This window comes from Lissotriton vulgaris, chromosome 12, assembly GCF_964263255.1.
Source record: "Lissotriton vulgaris chromosome 12, aLisVul1.2, whole genome shotgun sequence".
NCBI lineage: Eukaryota > Metazoa > Chordata > Amphibia > Caudata > Salamandridae > Lissotriton > Lissotriton vulgaris.
Genome location: NC_141700.1, coordinates 770,221,416 through 770,244,194, shown reverse-complemented (window position 1 = coordinate 770,244,194; position 22,779 = coordinate 770,221,416). Strand labels below are relative to the sequence as shown.

At 47.6% G+C, this 22,779-nt stretch overlaps 1 protein-coding gene across 1 annotated transcript in view; it reads right to left on the bottom strand.

Moving 5' to 3' along the window:
- Positions 1-669: 669 nt before the first annotated feature.
- DVL2 (dishevelled segment polarity protein 2) overlaps positions 670-22,779 on the bottom strand; it is a 203,316-nt gene continuing 181,206 nt past the window's right edge. The window contains exons 14-15 of the mRNA XM_086946102.1: positions 22,243-22,467; positions 670-6,151 (exon numbers count right to left, since the gene is read on the bottom strand). Of these exons, the coding sequence (XP_086802228.1) occupies positions 5,700-6,151; positions 22,243-22,467 (677 nt within the window). The 3' untranslated portion in view covers positions 670-5,699. The remainder of the gene's footprint in view (positions 6,152-22,242; positions 22,468-22,779) is intronic.

Here is a 22,779-nt window from a genome sequence, read left to right as displayed (position 1 = left end):
GCTCAGTAACATGTCCAAACCTGATGGCGGAAAGAAAACAATATCCCGATGGAGTCGATGATCATGCGTATTACCAATAAGAGATGTAGTCAGAGCACAAGTGACTTGAGAATGCTTCTTTGAAGAAAAACAAATGGCATACATCCGGGCCCAACACTAGATGGCAGGAGTATGCACACCATGTGTATCTGCAGCCACCCATGCCTCGAACAGAGTTTTGCTGGCACTCTAAAGTCTCATTACATGAAAATCATTCAGTACTTTGAAAAAAGCTCAATTCACGTGGTACAGTGATTAACATAGATCACTGCTGGAAAACTTATTAGAACCCATTCTTCGCTTTAGCTTCATGTCTCACAAATGACAATTTAAACTGTAGACAGCAAAACAAGTGCTGGTGCAATAGACAAACTGCAGGGTCAGTGCAATGGCCCATTTCTCCCAACGAAAGCGTGCCAGCCTCAGCCCAGAGCTAAAACGTGTAGCCTAGAGTATGCAGTACTACACAGTGACTGTCTCACAGACTGTCTACCTTGGGCCAATTTGTTCACCAGGTCCCCAAATCATTGTTTAATGTCTGGTCAAGTGTAAAAGGCACGGCAAAACCCTTCAGGGAAAAAAGAAACAAAAAAAGGAGGGCTACAAAACAGGACAAGCAATATGACAATATTTTTCAAGCTATTTCTTTATTTATAGTTTGCTTTTGTACACAATGGGCTAAAATAAATACACTTAAAATAAATCTGTAACTTGAGAAAGTTTGGAGCAAAAGGGAAAGAAGAAAAGAATAAGAAACAGGATGGTGCAACTATCCAACACGATTCAACATATGTACTCTGGGGCTTGTTCTTTGGAGTAAAGCATGCTTTGTGGCTGGTGTTCATCTCCCTTGAAGCTAGCATTCTTCATGACACTGGAGCTGGCATCATCCACCACTTCCCTGTGTGCCAGTTATTGAGTCCTTATCTCATGTATGTGATGGTTCGTTCTAACCCTTAAGTATACGCATAACTAGTGCCTTCCATTGGCTGCATATGCACTAGAGCTGCAAGCCAGAGACAGTAACTCCAGATAGTCGTATGCTATTCTTTAGACAAAACATCACCACTCACACTACAAGAATCTCTCAAACATTACATACTCCAGAACTACCTCGCATACTCCAGAGAAAGATTCACTCTACTTCTGTCACACTCCAAAACGAGCATCTCTCGTCCATGATACTCCAAATGAAGCATTGCCACACATACACTAGAGATCTCAGCCACATAATTCAAAGATACCTCCTAATCCTGCGCATAAACCAGAACAAGTGTCCCATCCTGTAGACAAGCTAGAGCTGCATCTCATGCACCTATACAAGAACATCTCGTCCCAAGCACACAGTAGAGATAGCGTCTTGCCCCAGACACAAGAGGGAGCTAGTGCCTCATTGCGAACAACTAAATAGCAGCCAGTATTCTACTCCACTCATATACGTCTCACCCTGAAACCTTTTATCTTAGTTATTCAAGTCATCATCTCATTCACCACATATGTATGCCGACCCCATTCTCATTTAGACGGCTTGAAAAATCTGGCTCTGGCATTCGACGTTTGTCACCCTACTACAGAGCAACTCCCCCACACAATCTAGAGAAAGCATCTCACCCCTCACAGTTATCTTAACCTACTCCAGAATACTGAATATCACACACACTCTAGAGCTAGCAACTTAACAGCAAGTATCTCATTGCTCACACATTGCAACAAACTACGCAGAGCAAATGCCTCACTTGCTCCAGAACTTGTACGATCACTTGCATGTATTCAAGCTAGTGTCACCACACTCACTATGGCTATTACCACATAATTCACGATTAAGACAGATTAACATCTCATGTGTTCCAGAAGTAGTGTCTCACGTACCCTAAAGTTAGAGTTTTACCCCCACATGTACTCCAAAGAGTCCTTAAAAATGTGCACTTAAAACACAGGGTTGAGATCAAACGTGTAAATATCTAGCCTCACACAATTCAACTACATCCCAGAGTTACCCTCTGGCACCAACACTTTCTTCAGAACTCACATTTAACCAAGTTAGCATCTCACCCTCAGCACATGTAGTAGCTCACTTCTCACCCCTACAGCACTTGAGCATGAGACCCACAGAGGTAGTCCCTGACCAAAGGCATCCAACAACTAGTATCCTATCAACTGTATTTACTCCAAAGTTAACATCTCAAACCTGACACATACCCTATACACACACACCTTTAACTGAAAGCCAGCAGATTACTTCCACACATACTCCAGACTGTACTGCACACCACATATTCCTGAGCAGACATCAACGCTTACATCTGTTAACTAACCTCTCACACATACTCTGGTCGAACATCTCACCCATCAGAAAGTTTAGTTATCCACTTACACCCCTTCAAGGGCTAGTGCCTCACTCCGTATGAAATATTGTAGTTAGGTTCTCATGGATAAGCAGCTAATATAATATACATTGTAGATCTAGCATTTTCACTGTCACAAGTACAAATACACTTCAAACTACCAAATACTAATCACACATACAAACACCCAGTCTCACACAATCTCTCACCCACTCATAGATACTATGAGCAAGTCACTTATCAGAAGTACCCCAGGCCTACCATTGCAGCCCTCACATTTAACTAAGAGCACACGTCATATTAGAGCAAGAACTTAACCCCACATACTGCAAAGCTGGAATCACCCCCTTCACTCAAATTGATGCTTTTTAACCCTCGCAGGTATTTAAGAAACAATCTTTCGTTTCTCCCAAGTAGTGCAAGTTTGATATTTAACAGCCATCACACAAAAGCTTACATCTTCTGCCCCAGATTGGTACTTTATAGCACCTGAGATATATAGATCAGGGTTACATTGATCCTTCACAAAATCTATGTTTCAAAACACTTCCACTATATGAACGCTCCTAGGGTAAAGTCCCCTTCTGCACTTGCCACAGTTCAAGTCTCTTTGCCTAGTAACCAAAACCCCACACCAGAGTATCATCTCTCACTATCTCTGAACAACAAGAGCTTCCCTCTATCATGTGTGCCAGGGGTTGGTTTTGCACCATCTCCAACAAACTCTTGCCTATACTTTTAAAGTCCAAACTCTCTCTTGTATATTTGGCAGCCAGAGGCAACTTTTTGCACACTCCACAGACAAGGCTTTCCTCTTGCATGCATTGAAATTAACAACCCTCCTCATTCATGCAAGTTTAGCTTAGCACAAAACTTAGTTCATTACCACACTTTTCTCCTCATGGATCCAATACACTCCATAATGCAATACACCCCCTGGCACACCAGGCTACTGTTTTCGGGTCTTACTTTCTGGTTAGTGTATGCTTCCCCTTCTTAGCCCTTCTCTCCAAGTTAAGAAACATTACTGAGGTTAATACTGCAGTGAAAAGGAAAACAGAAAAATTAGCAAAGGAAAGCAAACTATTACTGAAAAGAAAGAATCAGGGTTCAACAGAAATTACTCATCATGGAAAGAAACAGACTTTGGATGAAATGGGTCATCAGTCTTGTTGAACCCAGGAAATGGCTGTTCATATTTTCACGGTAATTACTCACTATTGGCCTGAAGCACTAGAAACGTAATTAAGAAGAATGATGTACCGTAGTCAGTAGACCTTGTTTGTAGTACCTTTAAATCCTTATAGTGTAATGAAATTAAGGTGATGGGGTGCAACTCCTATCTTGAAGATATCCTCCTTGGGATGGGTATGGTGTACTTAGGACTATGGGGGATCACTACTGTATTGTCATCTGCAAGATCTGTGTCTTGGCAATGGAAAACTGGAGATTCTGGGGATGCATTTCTTATTGCCTTTTCCACAAGAAATTTTGCTGGTGAGCAGCAAAAATAGGACTCTGGGTTTCCTTCCCTCTCCCCATGAATCCAAAAGTGCCAGTTGCATAATTCACTTGAGGCTCAGAGGAGGCATCCCTCTTCCAGCCCCTTCTGGTGACAAGCAGCATGAAGTACTACCAAAGACCCTAGCTGTCTTATGCCCTCACAAACACAAGAAGTACCTTAGGTGGGGATCAAGTTTTATACCTTCAGCTGCGGGTATTCCCAAATCCCTCACAAAAATATTATTTAGGGCATTGGATGCATTTCAATACCACAAAACAGGAATGTCATACAGAACAGATTTTAAGGGAAGGCTCTCACCCTACTGCATTTAGCATTATGAAATGAACACAACATTTATTGCAAATTCCAGCCAAAGGGCTGTGACAGACCGTGGTGTACCAAAGGCTGAAGGCTGGGAATGCATCTCCCAGCCTCCTCTCCAGAAAACATCTCTTTTTAATCCAGGCAGTTTGGTAAACTCACAAATCGGAAAGTTCCTTGCAGCATAAAATGACTTTGGCAAGTATTATAAAGTCTGTTTGAGGGGTGTGTGCAGAACCTCGCCATCCTCAAGCATAATAAGGCTGGTTCCCTTCCAAAGGAACAGTGATATGAGATGCAAGAGGGCTCATCCAAGCCAAATACTGTGGCAACTCAGTGAAGGCTGGAGCCAGCAACTCTTCAATCCAACACAATGCAGGATGGGAAATGGGGGTCATTCAGTATTAATAGAAGGCACCAATGGGGTTGGATGTCAGATGCATAGGACTGGATACCTGCTGGAGACAATGCAAGGCCTGTCCAAAGTAACAGTCTTTGTAGTATCTCCTACTCTCCAGCATCAAATTCGAGGTAAGAGGAAAAAGGCAGCAAGAACAACCCTCACCCAAAAAGTTCATAATTGGGAGAAAGGTGAATGTCCATCTGACATCAAATCAGTCTATTCAGGAAGGTCGAAGTCCGCTGTATATCCACCAGAAAGCGATCTTAAACATTTGGGCCAGAGAGGCAGCAAAAACGCCCTGGCCAACAACACGATTCACATTGTTCGTCTGGTAGTGTTTTCAGTATGGTTTGTCAACATGGTTTGGATGGATCATACAGCTGTGCAGGGACAGGTGGTTTCCCCGGCTTTTAAACTAGGGTTAAAAGGGTTAAGGCAAAAGGCTTCAACATAGCTACAACTAGACTGAAGATCTGTGGCAAGCCATGAAAAAGTTCTTCACTTATTCAAAACAAACAAAAAAATGAAGTAATTGCAATATACCCCCACTGTTTTGCTGCAAATATAACAAGGGGGAAGACTTCTTTATTAACAATGCTGGATTTTGTCCTGTAAGACAAAAGAGTGCGAAAAGTTACAGGAAGAATCCAAAAAACGTCCTTCAACACCCTCTTGTAGGCAACAGTTGCACTGTAAACTGGGCAGCTGGAGCCGTTTTTTGAGGGCAGGGAAAATAACTAAAGCACCAGGCTCTACTTTAAACTAAGAGGAGCCACATAGTATGAATCAATTTCAAACTTAGTTCACGTACAGAACTAAAGGCAGAATTATTGTTTTCTTTTTAAAACTGAAAACGTCTATAAAAAGTTATCTGGATATTAAAACAAATTAGTACAATAAAAAAGCTATAAAAATTAGGGTTTTCCTTTAAAAAAAAAAAAAAAAAGACGTGAGGCAGTCGCTCCATCTTCAACAGCGAGAGGCCTCAGGGAATGGGGCAGGTACCAAAAATTACAATTGTCACAAAAAAACCCACAAAAAGTGTCTGAAGAAGTGTAGTGTCATTTTCCTTCGAAGCGGCTCAGAGTCACATTACATCCACAAAGAATTCACTCGGGTTTCCCATAGCCATGTGGAAAGACTGGCGGCTGGCAGTCAGTTCTGGGGGGACCGATGCTAGGTCACGGACAGGAGGAGCACCAGGTGGCACAGACGCAGCAGCTGCTGCTGCAGCTGCCGCAGAGGGGGGAGGCATCATCATCACCATCATAGGGTTATATGGCAAAGGCATCCCAGGAGGTCCATAGGAGTGGAGGGAGTGGTGGGAGCGGATACTGCTGACAAGGCTGTGATGGCTCCGTGGAGGACCCTCACTTGCAGGAACAGATCGCTCGCTGGACCCATGCTCCCGCCGCACACTACTCCGCGTGGAGAACTCAGACTCGCTACCACTGCCAGACTTGGAGTCTCCAGTTTTGTCGTCCTTGGTTTTGCTCGGACGTCCACCATCACTGCGGTTAGAACCACTGCTACGGCTCCCTAGGGTAGATGGAAAGAAGTAAAGAAGGCACATCAGAGCAGATGAAGAAAAAGAACAGGCTTATCTACAAAGAGTCTAACCAAAACATGGTGCACAATATTGCTACACTTGGCTCAGCTACGTTGTTAGGATTAGTAGGAGTGACAAAGGCGTTCGTATGAAGAGAAAATTTAAATAAGCATGTATTATATCTACACGCCTTCAAAGAAAAATCCTATAAAGCATATATAAAAAGGCTTCGGAGAAGACACATGCCTGAAAGATGTCCATTATAAGTGTCAGTGATAATGCTAGTGTGCCCGTGGGAAAGCCAATACACAACTACTTAGTTGATTTTTTCATACTGCATGTGCGAGAAAGTGCCTCTTGACATGGTTAGTCTCCACTCTTTCCCTGGTATGGATATAGTTTCTATTGTAGTGCACAAGGTCCCTGCCAACCAGGTCACCCGTGCCAATGCTTCTTCCCTAAAGCATATCCCAAATTGGTACTACTGCCTCCCTGTAAGTCCGTAGTAAGTGGTATCCTGGGTACATAGGGCCTGAAGACTGAAGAGGGTTCCCTGGGACTCCCTCACTAGGACCATGTCACTGCCCTTGCAGCTTGCATGGCCTTGTGAGGTGAAAAACAACAAAGTCGATATGACACCCTACCTGGTTGCAATGCCAGTCAGCACAGCCTATATGTATACGTACTTCACCCCTTTAGTAGAACTTAAAGCCCTAAGGCAGGGTGCATTATACCACAGGTGAGGGCATATCTGCCTGAGTACATATGCCCCTACAATATGCAAGGAAATCCTTAAATATTGCAAGTGCCAGGGAAGCCATAAGCAGTACATGGGCTGGAAACTCAACAACTCTAGTTCCCAGTCACCATGAACTGTTCACTGAAACAAGGAGTGTTTAGTACCAAACAACTCCTTGTAATAAATCTCCACTGATGCCAGTGAGAGATTAAAACATGTACACAGAGCACACCTCAGAGGTGCCCCCTAAATACCTACAGACCCTGATGTGGTCACTGACTGGCTTTAGGCAGCCTGCCACACACCCGTTTCTGGACCCCTGGGTGGTAAGCCTCTGCTCTCTGGGACCAGAAACAATACACATCCTGAGCAGAGGTGTCACACCTCTTTGACCAAGATGGGCCCAGTGCTCGAAGGGGAAGATTTAAGGCCTGCCGCCTTTGTAATGCGAATCTCAGCTTCTGCTGGTAGCAGGAGATGGCAGCCCCGGTTTACACCCCTCACTTTGGGTGGGAAAACTTGGAAAGGCTAGGAGGTGTGCCCACCTTTGCCAACTTCACCTCTCAGGCGGAGGAGGAGAAGTTAAGCACACTTTTCAGATCCTTCCATCTTGAATATGAGGGGACTACTCCAATCAGGGCTAGGCCTATGCCTCCTTCCCAAAGGAGGGTGGCATAATAGCGGTCTAGTCACACCAGGTAAGGTGCCCACTGGCCCTACCTGCTACTCCCCTAAAAAGCCCCATAAATGTATTTAAGCGGCTCCCCAGACGAGGAAGGAAAATGCTACTTACCAGTATGCATCTGTTCTTGGCATGTAGAGCTGCAGAGTTACACACTATGCATAGATGGCCACCTAGTGTTGGGCCTGGATGTTTGCAGTTTGTTTTGTTGTAGAAAAGTTTTTTGGAAGCCACGGGATTGGTGACTCCTCCTTTGGATGATACTGCGCATGGGCATCGGCTCCATCCACAGATTGTTTTTCGCCATTAGGGAAGTGATGGAGCTGTACAAGAGGTAGTGATGTCCATGTGATATGTATCTAAGATAATACTGGAACAGATAAAGGTAGGCGTGTGTAACTCTGCAGCTCTACATGCCAAGAAGAGATGCAAACTGGTAAGTAGCATTTTCCGTTCGAGGCATATGAGCTGCAGATTACACACTATGCATAGATTGTATAGCAGTACACACACCTAGCGGCGACCACCGGTATCTGTTGCAGTTGTTTGAAACAGTGTTTTTAGTCCAGCCTGGCCCACAGTGGCTTGTTGTTTAGTTTGCACATCTACACAGTGATGCTTTGTGAATGTGTGTGTTGTAAGCCATGTAGCTGCTTTGCATATATCATCTAGGGGAATGTTCCCTAAGAATGCCATTGAAGCCCATATTTTCCTTGTAGAATGGGCTTTTGGAGGAATTGTTAATGTAAGATTAGCTTTGTGGTAACATATTTGTATGCTTTTACCAATCCACCTAGCGATCCCTGATTTTGATATGGGGTTGCCTTTATGTGGCGGTGAAAAAGACACAAAAAGTTGTTTTGTTTTACGAAAAGTTTGTGTCCTTTCAAATTATTCTTTTGAGTCCTTCCATGAAAGCTTTTATAGCTGGTACTCTAAAAAGAGATAGATGTTGTCTATTTGCAAGTATGCTGCAAAGGCAGCGAGGTGTAGTCTGATAGATGTATAGGCTTTTGAAGGTGTAATAGATATCCTATGATGTGTTGAATAGACACGTCTAAAGGATTTATTTGGTTGTTTTGAAAGTATATGACAAACAGTTTCCACTTAGCAGCATAACATGCTCTGGTAGTGGGACGTCTAGCTTCTTTGACAACGTTCATACATTCTGGAGGAAGGTTGAGGTAACCAAACTATGACCTCAGGAGCCAGATCGCTAGGTTGAGCTGAGATGCGTTTGATCTCTCCATGGTTCTGTTCTGTGTTAATAGGCGTGGAGATAGGTTTAGTTTTTGGTGTGGTACTACAGACATCTGCAACAGCTTGGGTTACCACAGTTGTCTGGCCCAAGTTGGAGCGAGTAGAATGAGCATCAGGGAATGTTGTTGTTTGCGTACCACTAACGGAAGTAGTGGGAGAAGAGGAAAAGCGATCGCAAATAGTTTTGACCAGTTCATCCATATCGCATTGCCTTTGGACAATGGGTGTAGTTATCTGGCGGCAAAGTTTGGGCATTTTGCATTTTCGTGGGTGGCAAAGAGGTCTATCTGAGGTTGTCCCCACATTTGAAAGAACAGGTGAAGAACTTGCGGATGAAGTTCCCACTCGTGGATCTGCTGTGTTTGTCGACTTATCAGATCTGCCATAGTGTTTTGTACTCCTGGGACGTGTTGGACTAAGAGGAAGATCTTTAGTTGTAAAAGCCCATCTCCATATCTTCTGTGCTAACTGAGAGCTGCAGAGAGTGTGTCCCCCCCTTGTTTATATAGTACATAGCTGTCATATTGTCTGTGCGGACTAAGACAGCTTTGCCGGACATTTGAATTTGAAATGCTTTTAGGGCTAGAAACACAGCTAGCAACTCCAAATGGTTGATGTGGAGTAACTTTTGTTGCGGTGTCCACCTGCCTTGAATGGTGTGATGCAGTAGGTGATCTCCCCAGCCGAAGAGCGATGCGTCTGCTGTCATGACTATTTGAGGAACTGGCTCTAGAAACGTCGCCCTTTGGAAAGGTTTTTGGTGTTCCACCATTGCAGAGAACGAGGAGTCCGACCGTCTACCAACACTAGGTCTGTTAGTTGACCTTGAGCCTGGTTCCATTGGCGTGCTAGGCACTCTTGAAGTGGACGCATTTGCAGTCTTGCGTGAGGTACTACAACTATGCAAGATGCCATCATTCCTATGAGCTGCATGAACACTCGAGCTGGTAGCGAGTGTTGCGGTTTGAATTTTGTTAGGAGAGTTTGTACACTTGTTATCCTGGCTGGAAAGGGATAAGCTAGTATTAGTTGGGTGTTTATTGTAGCGCTGAGATACTGTTGTATGTACGAGTGTTGCAGATGCGATTTGGTGTGATTTACAGTGAATCCCAATTCGTGAAGCAGTTGAATAGTAGCGCGAGTGTTGTACACACTGGCTGTATGAGCTGGCCTTTATGAGCCAGTCGTCTAGATATGGGAAGACATGAATATGTTGTCTTAAGTGTGCTGCTACTACTGCTAAGCATTTTGTAAACACCCTTGGCGCTGTTGTGACTCCGAATGGGAGCACTTTGAACTGGTAGTGCTGCCCGTCTAGCACAAATCTGACATTTTCTGTGCACTGTGTAGATGGGAATATGGAAGTAGGCGTCCTTGAGATCTAAAGTGACAAGGAAGTCGTTTAGTACCAGAAGTGGAAGGACTTGTTGGAGTGTCACCATATGAAAATGATCCGACTAAGTAAATGTTTAGAGGTCTGACCTCTAGGATGGGTCTTAGAGATCCATCCTTCTTTGGTATTAGGAAATATAGGGAGTATACTCTTGTTTTTCTGATGCTCTGGAACTATTTCTTTTGCATTTTTCTGCAGGAGTGATATTACCTCCTGTCTGAGCAGTGTTAAATGTTCTTGTGACATTGGACGCTGCTTGGGGGGTATGTTTGGGGGGTTGGATGTTAGTTCTAGACAGTAACCTGATTGAATTATTTGGAGCACCCACCTGTCTGATGTGATGTTCCAGGCTGGCAGGTATTGTTGAAGTCTTCCCCTGACAGGAGTGGAATGGGACAGGGGGAGAGAGTCATTGGGCAGGGGTAGAGGCAGAGCAGGAGTTGTTATTTTTACCTCTGCCCTGGTTATTGTTACCCCTGTAACCACCCCTTTGGAAGCCCTTGCTGTAAGTGGACTGTGTAGGGGCTTTGTATGAGGTAGAAGGTGTGTCTGAAGAGTATCCCCTGGTGGCACCTCGATAGGATGAGCGTAGAAATTAACGTCTGGGAGCCTGCGACTGCAGGGCTCCAATAGAGTTGGCGGTATCTGTATCCTTTTTCATTTTTTCAAGTAATACATCTACGTTGGGTCCGAATAGGTGGTGCTCATCAAAGGGTTGATTAAGGAGGGCACTTTGTACTTCAGGTTTGAACCCTGATATGCGTAGCCAGGCATGTCTACGTAATAAAATGCTGGTGTTAACTGCCCTAGAGGCAGTATCTGCTGCATCACGTGCACATCGAATAGAGGTGTTTGTAATAGGTTTCCCCTCTTAGATAAGCTCATTTGCTCTATCCTTGTACTTATCAGGGCTGTGCCTCATTAATGATTCTAATTAGTCATAATGTGCCCGGTCATATCTGGCTAATAATGCCTGTGTATTGGCGATCGTCACATGTTTGCTGCTTGAGACGCCGTTCTTTTCCCTGATGTGTCAAGTAGCTTAGACTTTATCTGGTGGTGGAGCTTCACCTGATGTTTGTGAGTTTGCTCTCTTGTGTGCATTGGAAACTACAAGTGAGTCTAATGGTACTGGGCCATTATTTTAATGTATGCTGGGTCTGCGGGGGCAGCTTTATATCTTCTCTCTATACGAGGGTTAATGACCCAAGTTCTGACTGGGTCCTTGAAGACTTCAGGAGCATGCTTAATCACTCCTTTAGAAAAGGGGGTGGTGATGAACAGAGTGTCTGAATTAAGCAGACCACTCTTACCCAGTCCAAAGATCAGGGCTTGATCCATCACCGTTTTTTAGCTCACTGCACCATACCAGCTCAGAACCTGGCTATATGCAAATTAGTCTGACCCTGGCCCAGTGCATCATGGGAACAGGGCAGACCAAACTACCAAGCCAATTCTTATACTGGGAAGGAAACAAGCTTCCGGGGACCGGTTTCTGGCATTTCAGCCGTCTTCGGCCCGGCTTGCTTGAATCCTGATGGTGCAATGAGCAAGGGACTCACATCTGAGTATACCCTTCCACGCTTATAGTGGACAAAAACGATTCAGAAAAGGGGGTGGTGACACTCTGTTCATCACCACCCCCTTTTCTGTATCGTTTTTGGCCACTACAGGTGTGGCAGGGTATACTCAGATGTGAGTCCCTTGCTTCGAAACTTAATTTCTGTAAGTTGGTGAGGATTGCGTGCCGAAGGAAATCGGTTCCAACACGGAGCACTGGATACACACCCGAGCTCGGTGGCGGAAAAAAAACAATCTTGGGATGGAGCCGATGCCCATGTGCAGTATCATCCAAAGGAGGAGTTACCTATCCCTTGACTTCCAAAGACTTTTCTACAACAAAAACTGCAAACATCGGGCCCAACACTAGGTGACCATCTATGCATAGTGTGTAATCTGCAGCTCATATGCCCAAAATGCAAATGCTACTTACCAGTATGCATCTGTTCTTGGCATGTAGGGCTGCTGACATTCATATCTGTGCATAGATCGCCGCCTAGTGTTGGGTCCGGATGATTGCACATTGTTGTCCTGGAAGAGTCTTCGAAGTATCACGAGATAGGTGGCTCCTCCCCTGGACTACAGTGCGCATGGGCATCGGCTCCATCCCCAGATTGTTTTTAGCCATTGGCAGAGATGGAGTGAAGAATGTGAGTGATGACCAGGCTATGAGCATATATATATATATATGAAGACTGCAGCTGCTACAGGCGCCGGGGAGGAGGGTGGGCGATATGAATGTCAGCAGCCCTACATGCCAAGAACAGATGCATACTGGTAAGTAGCATTTGCAGTTTGAGGCATGTGGGCTGCTGAATTCATATCTGTGCATAGAATACATAGCAGTCCCTCCATTAGCGGCGGCCGCCTGTGCCAGCTGCAGCAGTCTGAAAAAGCGTCTTGAGAACAGCCTGACCAACAGCTGCCTGCTGTTTGGACTGCACTTCTACACAGTAATGTTTAGTGAAAGTATGTGTGGTAGACCATGTGGCTGCTCTACAAATATCTTCTAAGGGAATGTTACCTAGGAAAGCCATAGAGGCCCCCAACTTCCTGGTGGAGTGGGCTCTCGGTGGGATAGTGAGAGTGCGTTAAGCTTTAGCGTAACAGATCTGAATGCATTTCACAATCCACCTAGCGATCCCAGCTTTGGAGATAGCGTTTCCCTTGTGGTGTGAGGCAAAAGCAACGAAAAGCTGCTTGGTTTTGCGGAAATCTTTTGTCCTGTCCACATAGTACATCAAGGCTCTTTTAACGTCAAGGGTGTGGAGCATCCGCTCCGCCAGTGTCTCTGGGTTTTGGAAAAACACCGGCAACTCAATTGTCTGGTTCATATGGAATTGAGACACAACCTTGGGTAAGAATTTAGGGTTAGTGCGGAGCACAACCCTGTTAGCATGTACTTGGAAGAAAGGTCCCTGGATGGTGAGCGCCTGCAACTCGCTAACCCTCCGTAGCGATGTAATTGCTACTAAGAAAGCAACCTTCCAAGTCAGAAACTGAAGCTCACAAGAGTGCAGTGGCTCAAAGGGAGGACCCATCAGTCTTGTAAGAACCACATTGAGGTTCCATTCTGGAGCTGGTGGGGTCCTTGGTGGAATGACTCTCTTGAGTCCTTCCAGAAAAGCCTTGATAGCAGGGACCTTAAAAAGTGACAGGTGTTGCCTATTCTGGAGGTATGCTGCCATAGCAGAAAGGTGAATGCGGATGGAAGAGTACGCCAAATTGCATTGATACAAGTGGAACAGGTAACCAATGATGTTTTGAATGGAAGCATCTAGCGGGTCAATATCGTGGTTAACACAGTAAATGACAAACCTTTTCCATTTAGCCGCATAACAAGCTCTAGTAGTGGGCTTTCTTGCCTCCCGAATGATGTTCATGCAATCGGGAGGAAGATTGAGGTAGCCAAACTCTAGGACTTCAGGAGCCAGATCGCCAGGTTGAGCTGTTGCGGATCTGGGTGCTGAATGTCGCCATGGCTCTGCGTCAGAAGGCTGGGAGTGAGATGAAGCCTTTGATGCGGTACCACGGAGAGTTCCAGAAACGTGGTGTACCACGGTTGGCGAGCCCACGTTGGAGCAACCAGGATGAGAGTCATCGAGTGCTGCCTGAGCTTGCGTGCCACCAGCGGTATCAGAGGTGCTGGGGGAAAAGCGTACGCAAATCTGCCTGACCAGTTCATCCACATCGCATTGCCCTGTGATTGCGGGTGTGGGAACCTGGCGGCGAAGCTTTGGCATTTTGCGTTCTCCTTTGTGGCGAACAGGTCTATCTCTGGATGACCCCACCTTTGGAAGTACGGTTGGAGTACGGATGGATGTATCTCCCACTCGTGCATTTGATGGCTGTGCCTGCTGAGCAGGTCCGCCATCTGGTTGTCCTTGCCCGGGAGATGCTCCGCCATGAGGAAGATGTTCCTCTGAATGGCCCACTTCCACATGCTCTGAGCCAGATGAGACAGCTGCGGAGAGTGTGTGCCTCCCTGCTTCTGAATGTAGTACATGGCTGTCATGTTGTCCGTCCGGATCAACACGACCTTGTTGCACAGATGTACTTTAAACGCCTTTAAGGCCATGAAGATTGCCATCAGTTCCAACACATTGATGTGCATCTTCCTTTGCTGTAGTGTCCATAGTCCCTGCACCGTGTAGTGGAGTACATGCGCTCCCCATCCCTGGAGAGAAGCGTCCGTTGTCAGGATAATCTGCGGCACAGGCTCTTGGAATGGTCGGCCCTTGCAAAGGTTTTGTGGATTCCACCAATGCAGAGAGTTGTATGCCCGACCGCTCACCAACACTAGGTCTGTCAGTTGCCCATGAGCCTGAGTCCACTGACGTGCCAGGCACTCCTGAAGCGGACGCATATGTAGCCTCGCGTGCGGGACAATGGAGATGCAGGAGGCCATCATGCCTATCAACTGCATGAACACCTTCGCTGGAAGCGAGTGTTGAGGTCTGAATCGTTGGATCAGCGTTTGGATACTGGCGATTCTCACTGAATTTGGCTGCGCAGTGGCCGCCAGAGTGTCTATAGTCGCGCCCAGATACTGTCGTACATGGGCGGGCTGGAGATGGGATTTCGGGTAGTTCAGAGAGAATCCCAGATCGTGCAGGAGATGAATGGTGCGGGACACGTGGTCGGCGCACTGTTCTGTTTTTGCTTGAATGAGCCAGTCGTCCAGGTAAGGATAGACGTGGACGTTCTGGCGTCGCAGATGCGCCGCCACAGTCGCCAGGCACTTCGTAAAGACCCTTGGCGCTGTGGTGACCCCGAACGGCAGAACCCTGAACTGGTAGTGCTGGTTTTGGATCGTGAATCTGAGATACTTCCTGTGGGAAGGATGCAGGGGGATATGAAAGTATGCGTCTTTTAGATCCAACGTAGCCAGGAAGTCCCCCTGTTGAAGCAGAGGGAGTACCTGCTGTAACGTGAGCATATGGAAGTGCTCCGAGAGAATATACCAGTTGAGGGGCCTGAGGTCCAGGATGGGCCTGAGGGATCCGTCCTTTTTGGGGATTAGAAAGTACAGAGAGTAAACTCCTGTACCCCTTTCCTGCAGTGGGACGAGCTCTATAGCGCCTTTTTGCAGCATGACCTGAACTTCCTGCTGCAACAAGAGCAAGTGCTCGCCGGACATAGGACGGCTTCTTGGAGGTATGTTCGGTGGAGTGGAGGTAAGTTCCAGACAGTAACCGTACTGGACAAGAGACTTGACCCACCTGTCCGTGGTGATGGATTTCCACGCGGGCAGGAACTGCTGGAGTCTCCCCCCGACCGGTGTTGTGTGGTCGGGGGGCAGTGACAAGGCGTCACTGCTTGTTGGCGGCGGTGGACCTGGAGCTGTTGTTTCCACGTCCCCTGCCTTTGATGTTGTTGCCTCTGTAGCCACCTCTACCCTTGTTGGTGTACGAGGTTTGGGTATTGCCTTTGTAGTACTGGGTGGATTGCGATGCCTGACCCCTTGAGGTGCCTCTGGTATTGGAGCGGCGAAAGGAGCCACCCCGAAACTGCTGAGACTGAAGGGCCCCCATAGACTTAGCAGTGTCTATCTTTTTTCATTTTCTCAAGCGTCGCATCCACCTCAGGGCCGAACAAATGGTCAGGATTAACCGTCTGGTTCAGGATGGTTGTTTGTATATCAGGTTTAAACCCTGAAATCCTAAGCCATGCATGCCTTCTGAGCAACACACTAGTGTTGATTGCCCTGGATGCCGTATCAGCCACATCTAGCGCACATTTTATGGAAGCGTTTGTGATGAGCTTTCCCTCTTGAATTAACATCTCCCCTGCCTCCTTGTACTGGTCAGGCAAGTGCTGCAGTAATGCTTCTAGGGTGTCATAATGAGCCCTATCGTAGCGTGCAAGTAGGGCCTGCGTGTTAGAGATGCGCCAAATGTTAGCTGCCTGTGCAGCAATCCGTTTCCCTGAGGCCTCAAATATTTTCGACTCTTTGTCTGGGGGAGGAGCGTCACCAGTTGTCTGTGAGTTCGCCCTCTTGCGAGCGTTGGAAACAACCAAAGAGTCTAGTGGCAAGTGTCCCTTGATATATGTTGGATCCGAGGGCGCTGCCTTATATTTTTTATCAATGCGTGGATTGATGACACGTGCCCGAGTGGGCTCCTTGAAGACCTCCTGTGCGTGCTTGAGCACTCCCTTGAGCATTGGCAAAGTTTTGATTGACTTTTCGGCCACAGAGAAAGTGTCAAACAAAAAGTCCACATCCACAGGATCGGAGTGCAGCTCGACATCGTGGTTAGCCGCAGCTCTCTCGATTAGCGCGTTGAAGGCAGCAGAGTCCTCCGTTGGCGAAGTTTTAGCCGCAAAGAGATGCGGTTCCTGACCCGACTGCGGGTCCTCAGGGTCGCCTCCGGCAGACCAAGGTCATGTTCCTCCTCCGGATCCGAGTACGCCGGATAGTTGTACTCGACCTCCTCCTCGTCGTCGTCCCCCGCAGTAGAGCGAGTTGGGGAACGCGGCAGGTCACTTGGGGACGCCGGCGTCAGAGGCGCTGAAGTACCCGCAGAGTCCTTTTTGTTTTTTAGAGGAATGCGAAAGTGTTCCAGCACCGGCTCCGTGGTGATTTTTCTCTTGAGGAGGGACAGTTTCCCAGTATTGGCGTCGATGATGACTTCACGACGTTCTTCCTCCGCGAGTGGTTGGAGCCGAGGTTTAGACACCACCAGAGACGCTTTGGGCGTCGACACCTCTTTCGAGGGCACCCCAGCCCCCTGCTTCGAAGTGAAGGTCTTAGGCGTCGACTTCGGCGGTAGGGTGAAGCGGATAGGCGCTTGTGCCTTGGACGGCTTCTGCGCGGGCTTCGACACCCCAGCTTCAGGGTCGGGAAGCACCGCGGCCTTTCGAATCCGTTGCAGGGACTCCTGGACCTTCTTCGAAAGGGCTGGAGAGGGAGTGACCGCCTCGCTTGATTTCCCTGATTTGGGAGTTGTGTCGGCGAGAGGCACCGTCTTCGGAGTCGACGCGGCACCGTCCTTGGCTCCGACGGCCGGGGCCGGGGAAGCCAGAGTATTGGGATCGCCTTGACGCTTCTTCGAAGCCTTCTTCGGGTCGTCGACCGCGACCATCTTCGGCGCCGACACAGCCGCGTCGGACGACTTTGCCTTCGGCACCGACCCCGATGCCTTCGGGTCGGCCATCTTGGCGGGACTGTCCATGTCGGCCATTTTGGATTTTTTAGGTTTTGACGCCTCCAGAGCCTTCTGTACGGCTTTCACTTTCGGTTTCGAAGCCGGAGCTGTTGAACCCGAAGGCTTCACTTTCGTTTTTTGAAATGTGAGTGGCACCTCCAAAATGTCCGTGGCCGGGCTCGTAGGCGGGGCTGCTGGACTAATAACATGGTCTTGGGTAAGGCCCGAAGGCGATCCCTCGACCTGGGCCGCAGGAAGGGGGTCGACCCCTGAGTCAGTCCGGGGGTGCTCCTCCTCAGAGCTATCCCCCACGGTGGCAATGGCCGTATCGTCGTCCCCTACCTCGTCGTCGGCTTCGTCAAACTCCTCGTCCCCTGCGTCGTAGGCCTCCCCCTCGGACGCAGGGCTAGAGTCCGAAACCTGCTGGACATCGTCGTCTCCGACGTCTTCCTCGAAGATGTTGTCCGGCGGGGGCGCAGACAGTTTGGCCTGGAGTCTCGCAGCCCGACGAATCTTGAGGGTCTTCTTGCACCGGAACTTCGAGCAGGCCATGCACCTGGCCTCGTCGTGGTCCGGCGACAGACAAGTGTTGCACACTGGGTGCACGTCGAGGTGCGAGTATTTCGCGTTGCAAACCGGGCACCGTTTAAACGGAGTCCGTTCCATGTCTGGAGCGTCGTGTAGGCCCGTCCGTGCCGACAGCACGCGGAAGGGCAGCGAGAGTTCGGAGCTGGAGAAAACAGTAAACCCGAACGAAAACGATACCGGCGCCAAGCCTAAAGACCTTTTGGTCTCTAGTTAAGAGAGTTATCAACTATCGGTTCCGACAGAGGGAACCGACACACATCCGAACCCAATGGCGGAAAAAAACTATCTGGGGATGGAGCCGATGCCCATGCGCACTGTAGTCCAGGGGAGGAGCCACCTATCTCGTGATACTTCGAACACTCTTCCAGGACAACAATGTGCAATCATCCGGACCCAACACTAGGCGGCGATCTATGCACAGATATGAATTCAGCAGCCCACATGCCTCGAACCACTAGATTCCTGCAACCTATGAAGAAGGAAGACAAAGAAGACACTGTGCAGCAAAGCCTGATGATTACTATTGACTTGGCCCCAGCCCTACTGGCCTGCCTTCAGCTTTAAAGACTCTGCAAAGACGACAACGGCTGTCCTGTGGCCAGAGGAAGACTGCCTGCTCTTCAACAAAGACCAGATCTCCTGAGGACAGCTGCACTGTCCAGAAGAAACTAGCTACAAGGACTCCAGATCCAGCTGGAACCGAGACTCCTACCCACTCTGCACCCGATGCTCACAGCCATAGTGGCTCACCTGTCCAGTTAAGTCTCCCCACCGATCCTAACCTCAAGTCCAGCATTGGCAGACCCCCTCCTGGACTTCACAATGACAACTGCAGCTTGAATTCAGAGGCTCCCCCTGACCGCGACAGGCTCTGGTAAGAAGACGGACGTCTAAAGGCACCCTTGCACAGGAAGTCCCTGCACCTTGGTGCGCTGAATTGACAGTGCCCCTACACCTCCCAATATCTCTACTTACCTCTGCTGTCATGGATATGCCTTCTGCAACCTCCAGTGCGAAGCCTGCAGCCTGTTTGTCAAAAGCAGAATCCTCATAGAAGAGCATTGGGTGCCCAAAGCTGAAATTGCACCCTGCACCAGGCGGCCCCTGCGCTGCTGCTGGTGGTGTATGTCTGGTGCTGCTTTGTGCCCCCTCAGTCCCCCCCCCCCCACCCCCACGCTGGTCCTAATCCTTAAAGCTTGGCTCTTGCATTAGATTTACTTACCTGCAAGCGGTGTGGCTTCAAGCACCCCCAGTCTCCATTGGCCTGAACTCAGATTTTGACCTCTGCACCCGGCTGCCCCTGTGCCGTTGGTGATGCAGTTTGGTACTCACTTGACACTTGTCCCTTGCTGACCTTTGGTCCAGAAGACTGGCATTGTAAGTGTTGTCCTTACATGTTAAATCACATTACTGTTTTACTCCATATGATAAAACTGAATTTCAAAAATTTCAAGTGAAAAGTATTTTTATCTAAAAACGTACTTACCTTATTGCGAAGATCTTGGTCATAAAATAAAATACAAACAAAGCTTATTTTTATCAAGTTGCTGTGGATCTCCTTATCGAGTTGTGGATCCATAACTGGTCAATGTTGTGCAATAAAGGTCTTACACTCCTCTGTGTTAGGCCTAAGGCTGCTCGCTCACACTAGCACTAATAGAGCACTTTGGGATTTACATTGAGCCCTGTAACTTTTGGGGAACACATGGACTCGGTGCACGGAATAACCAACTAGTGGAATATCATATACAGAGCCAGCTACCTAAATAGGGTCAGAGGGAGAAGACAAACTTTGTCCACCCTAAACATGACTACTTGCACCTTGACTGGCTCCATGAAGATATCAGGGCTGGTTTGAGCAACCCTTGAGCACTGGGAGATACCTCAGACCTCGAGTCTCCAAAAGGAAATCATCCTCCTCAGGCTGCTTGAGCAGCTGCCCTTTGCAGCACCTCATGGTACACAGTAGTGTCGTCCTGAGGGGAAGGCTTAGCTGGATATAGATCCAGATCAGTGTCACCAGGGGTGTCCACCTTATAATCATTCCATGGGTCATCGTGGCGTTCTGGATCATAAGGTATGTCAAAAGGTGACTTAGAACTGTCCCCCACAAGCCCTGAAATAGGGAACCCTGAGACAACTCTGGTAAAGGGCCCACTGGTAGTGGCTGAGAGGGTTGGTGCAGTGGAGAAGGCGGCAATAGGAAGAGTGCAAAGTTTCTGGCGGAAGCAGGCGTAGCGCAGGAGGTGTGTGTGGGGGGAGGGGGGATGTGCTCTTATAGTGGTGCCAAGGCTTTTTAGGCATCGACTGAGGATAGAGTCATGGCCTCCTCAAAAGTCAATATCTTCTTTGGAGGGACAGAGTATTTTGATTAGCCAGAATTTGTCCAGTCCCAGGCTGAATGTAAATCCGTTGTTGCCAGATATTGAGCTCCTCTAGGAGGCACTGGAGGATGGGTTGATCCTGCTCTTCAGAACCAACTGAGGATGCTGAACTGGATGTTGGCTTTCTGGACACAGAGGGAGGTCGTTGGCCTGCCAGCACTGAACCCGACTTTGGCTCCGTAGATTTCAATACAGAGGTAGGATTTGCCGGTTTCTTCGATGGCGGAGGCAAAGAGACACCCGAAGTCAAAGAGTATGCCAACGAAGTGGGCTTAGATGCCGAACCATGTACCTACGTCGGCTCAGACTAGGTGTCTCAGTGCCGACCATGACCTTGCAGCAGTGGTGGACCAGAGACCTCATGACTGACATGTGACGTTGACACTCTCGAAGGTGATGCTCTGCTTCAGAGTGGTGTTGAGGGCTGGGTTGCAGGGTATAGTACACACGGCGCCCGCTTTTGTAGATGGACGCTGTGCGGGTTCATCGCCGTCAGAGTCCTATTCTCCTACAACTCCAATATCCTCCTTCAACTCCAATAACAGCCTCTGTGACTGAAGCCTACTGCTCTGTTGGGCGTCAAAGTATTCGACCACGGAACCAAAGCAGAAACACTGTTTATTCAACCGACGAGGTTGAGGGAACCTAACGGGCCCAGCAAAAACAACACGGCATCAAACTGGAGCTCGAATGAACACGTCAACCTGATGGCAGAGAAAAAACTAATGGAGCTGATGCACCTGCGCATTATCAATCATGAGTGGACTCATACCTTGTAACTCAAAAGGCTTCTTTTTTGGAAAATCAACTTGCACAGGTCTGAGCCCAACACTAGAAAGCAGGTGTATGCACAGCATGTAGAGCTAGAACTACACATGCAAAGAACATTTGAAAAATATTGAGGTTAAATGTCTCAGAAACGAGAGGGAGTGCCAGACCCATGTCTGTGGCGCAGAAATAAAGGAACTAATGTCAGTGCACTAAAGAGGCACCTATATAGTCCCTGCACATCATTTCTAGAGCGTGGATCCGCAAGGCACCACCTTCTGGCGAGTAGAGGTAGTGTTAAAAATTGTATGGATCAGGTCTATCGCCTGAAAATGTGAGCAATCTGCTGCTAGAAGTCTCAATCAGAAAGACTGTCACTTAAGTCACTAAACCTCTATAAAACCTTGCCGCCGAGACATACTTTTTACACATTCTCTCTTGATATTAACTGATCTTGCAGGCTTTGGAAAACATTCTCCCATAATAGTCTGACTTTGGCAGCCATTTGAATGTACAAACAGTGGGATTATGTTCCCTAGCTGTAGGTCCAAGGTGAGTTTGTACTTTGAATTTTCCAGTTAAGGAGAAAGATGGTGGTGCTTTTACTAGAGTTGACTAGTCAAAAAGAATCAATACTCCTTGGTTTTAAGAAAGACATTCCCCTACCTCCTTTGTGATGTTTTCTGCTACTAACTGCTGCACACACATCACAGGCTGACCAATATTAACCATCTTGGCTTAATGGCCCTATCAAGCTATTGCTGTTCTGTCAAACACACTACAAACCAGGTTGAAGGTACTCCTAGACTGCACAAGTTTGGGGGAAAAAAAGCAGAGTTTTATCACCAGCGGACATGCATGCACATTATAAAACAACCTCTACAATACTGTAATGGAGCCAATAGGATTTACACATTTTTTTGCAAGTCAGGCATCAGCAAGCATTTGATGAAACGTCTATGGGCTTGCCCTCATTTTTATACCGGTGTTTGTTGGACTCAAATTAATAACAATGGAATTACTCTGAAGACTTGAAACAGTAGGGCTAGTCGTTTTTACCTTCACTGTGTTGGCTGCCTGCACTGCCCACACCGTAGCTGTAAGATGAGAGTTCATGGTAGGCTGGAGGCTGTGTGCTGTATGGATGTGGTGCCGGGTACTGGTACGAGAAAGTGGGTAGCAATGGCCAAGGTGTTGCCCCAGGCAGAGGAAGAGGAGCCAGTGTATCCTGGTCTGATGCCCCACTGGAGCCGTCATTATCATTTAGTGAGAGGTTCACCATGTCTGAAAAGAGAAGAGGGAGACTACGATGAAACAAAGCAGAAGGGCATAGAGGCAAGTGAACTGGGAAAACCGGAGTGAGCTGGCTGACCACTGAACAACAAAAACATGAAAACCAGGAAACCCAGGGGCTCAGTGAATGCTGTATGCAACCTTCATTTGGACTAGATAGTTGCATACTCAGCAGGACTGCTTACATTTGAGACCTTTGAAAGACTAAGGATACGTTTAATTTTATATGCAGCTAGGACACTATGAAAATTATAAGCTCTGTAATCTGCTTCATACAACAATCAATTAGAAAAAGAAAAGATT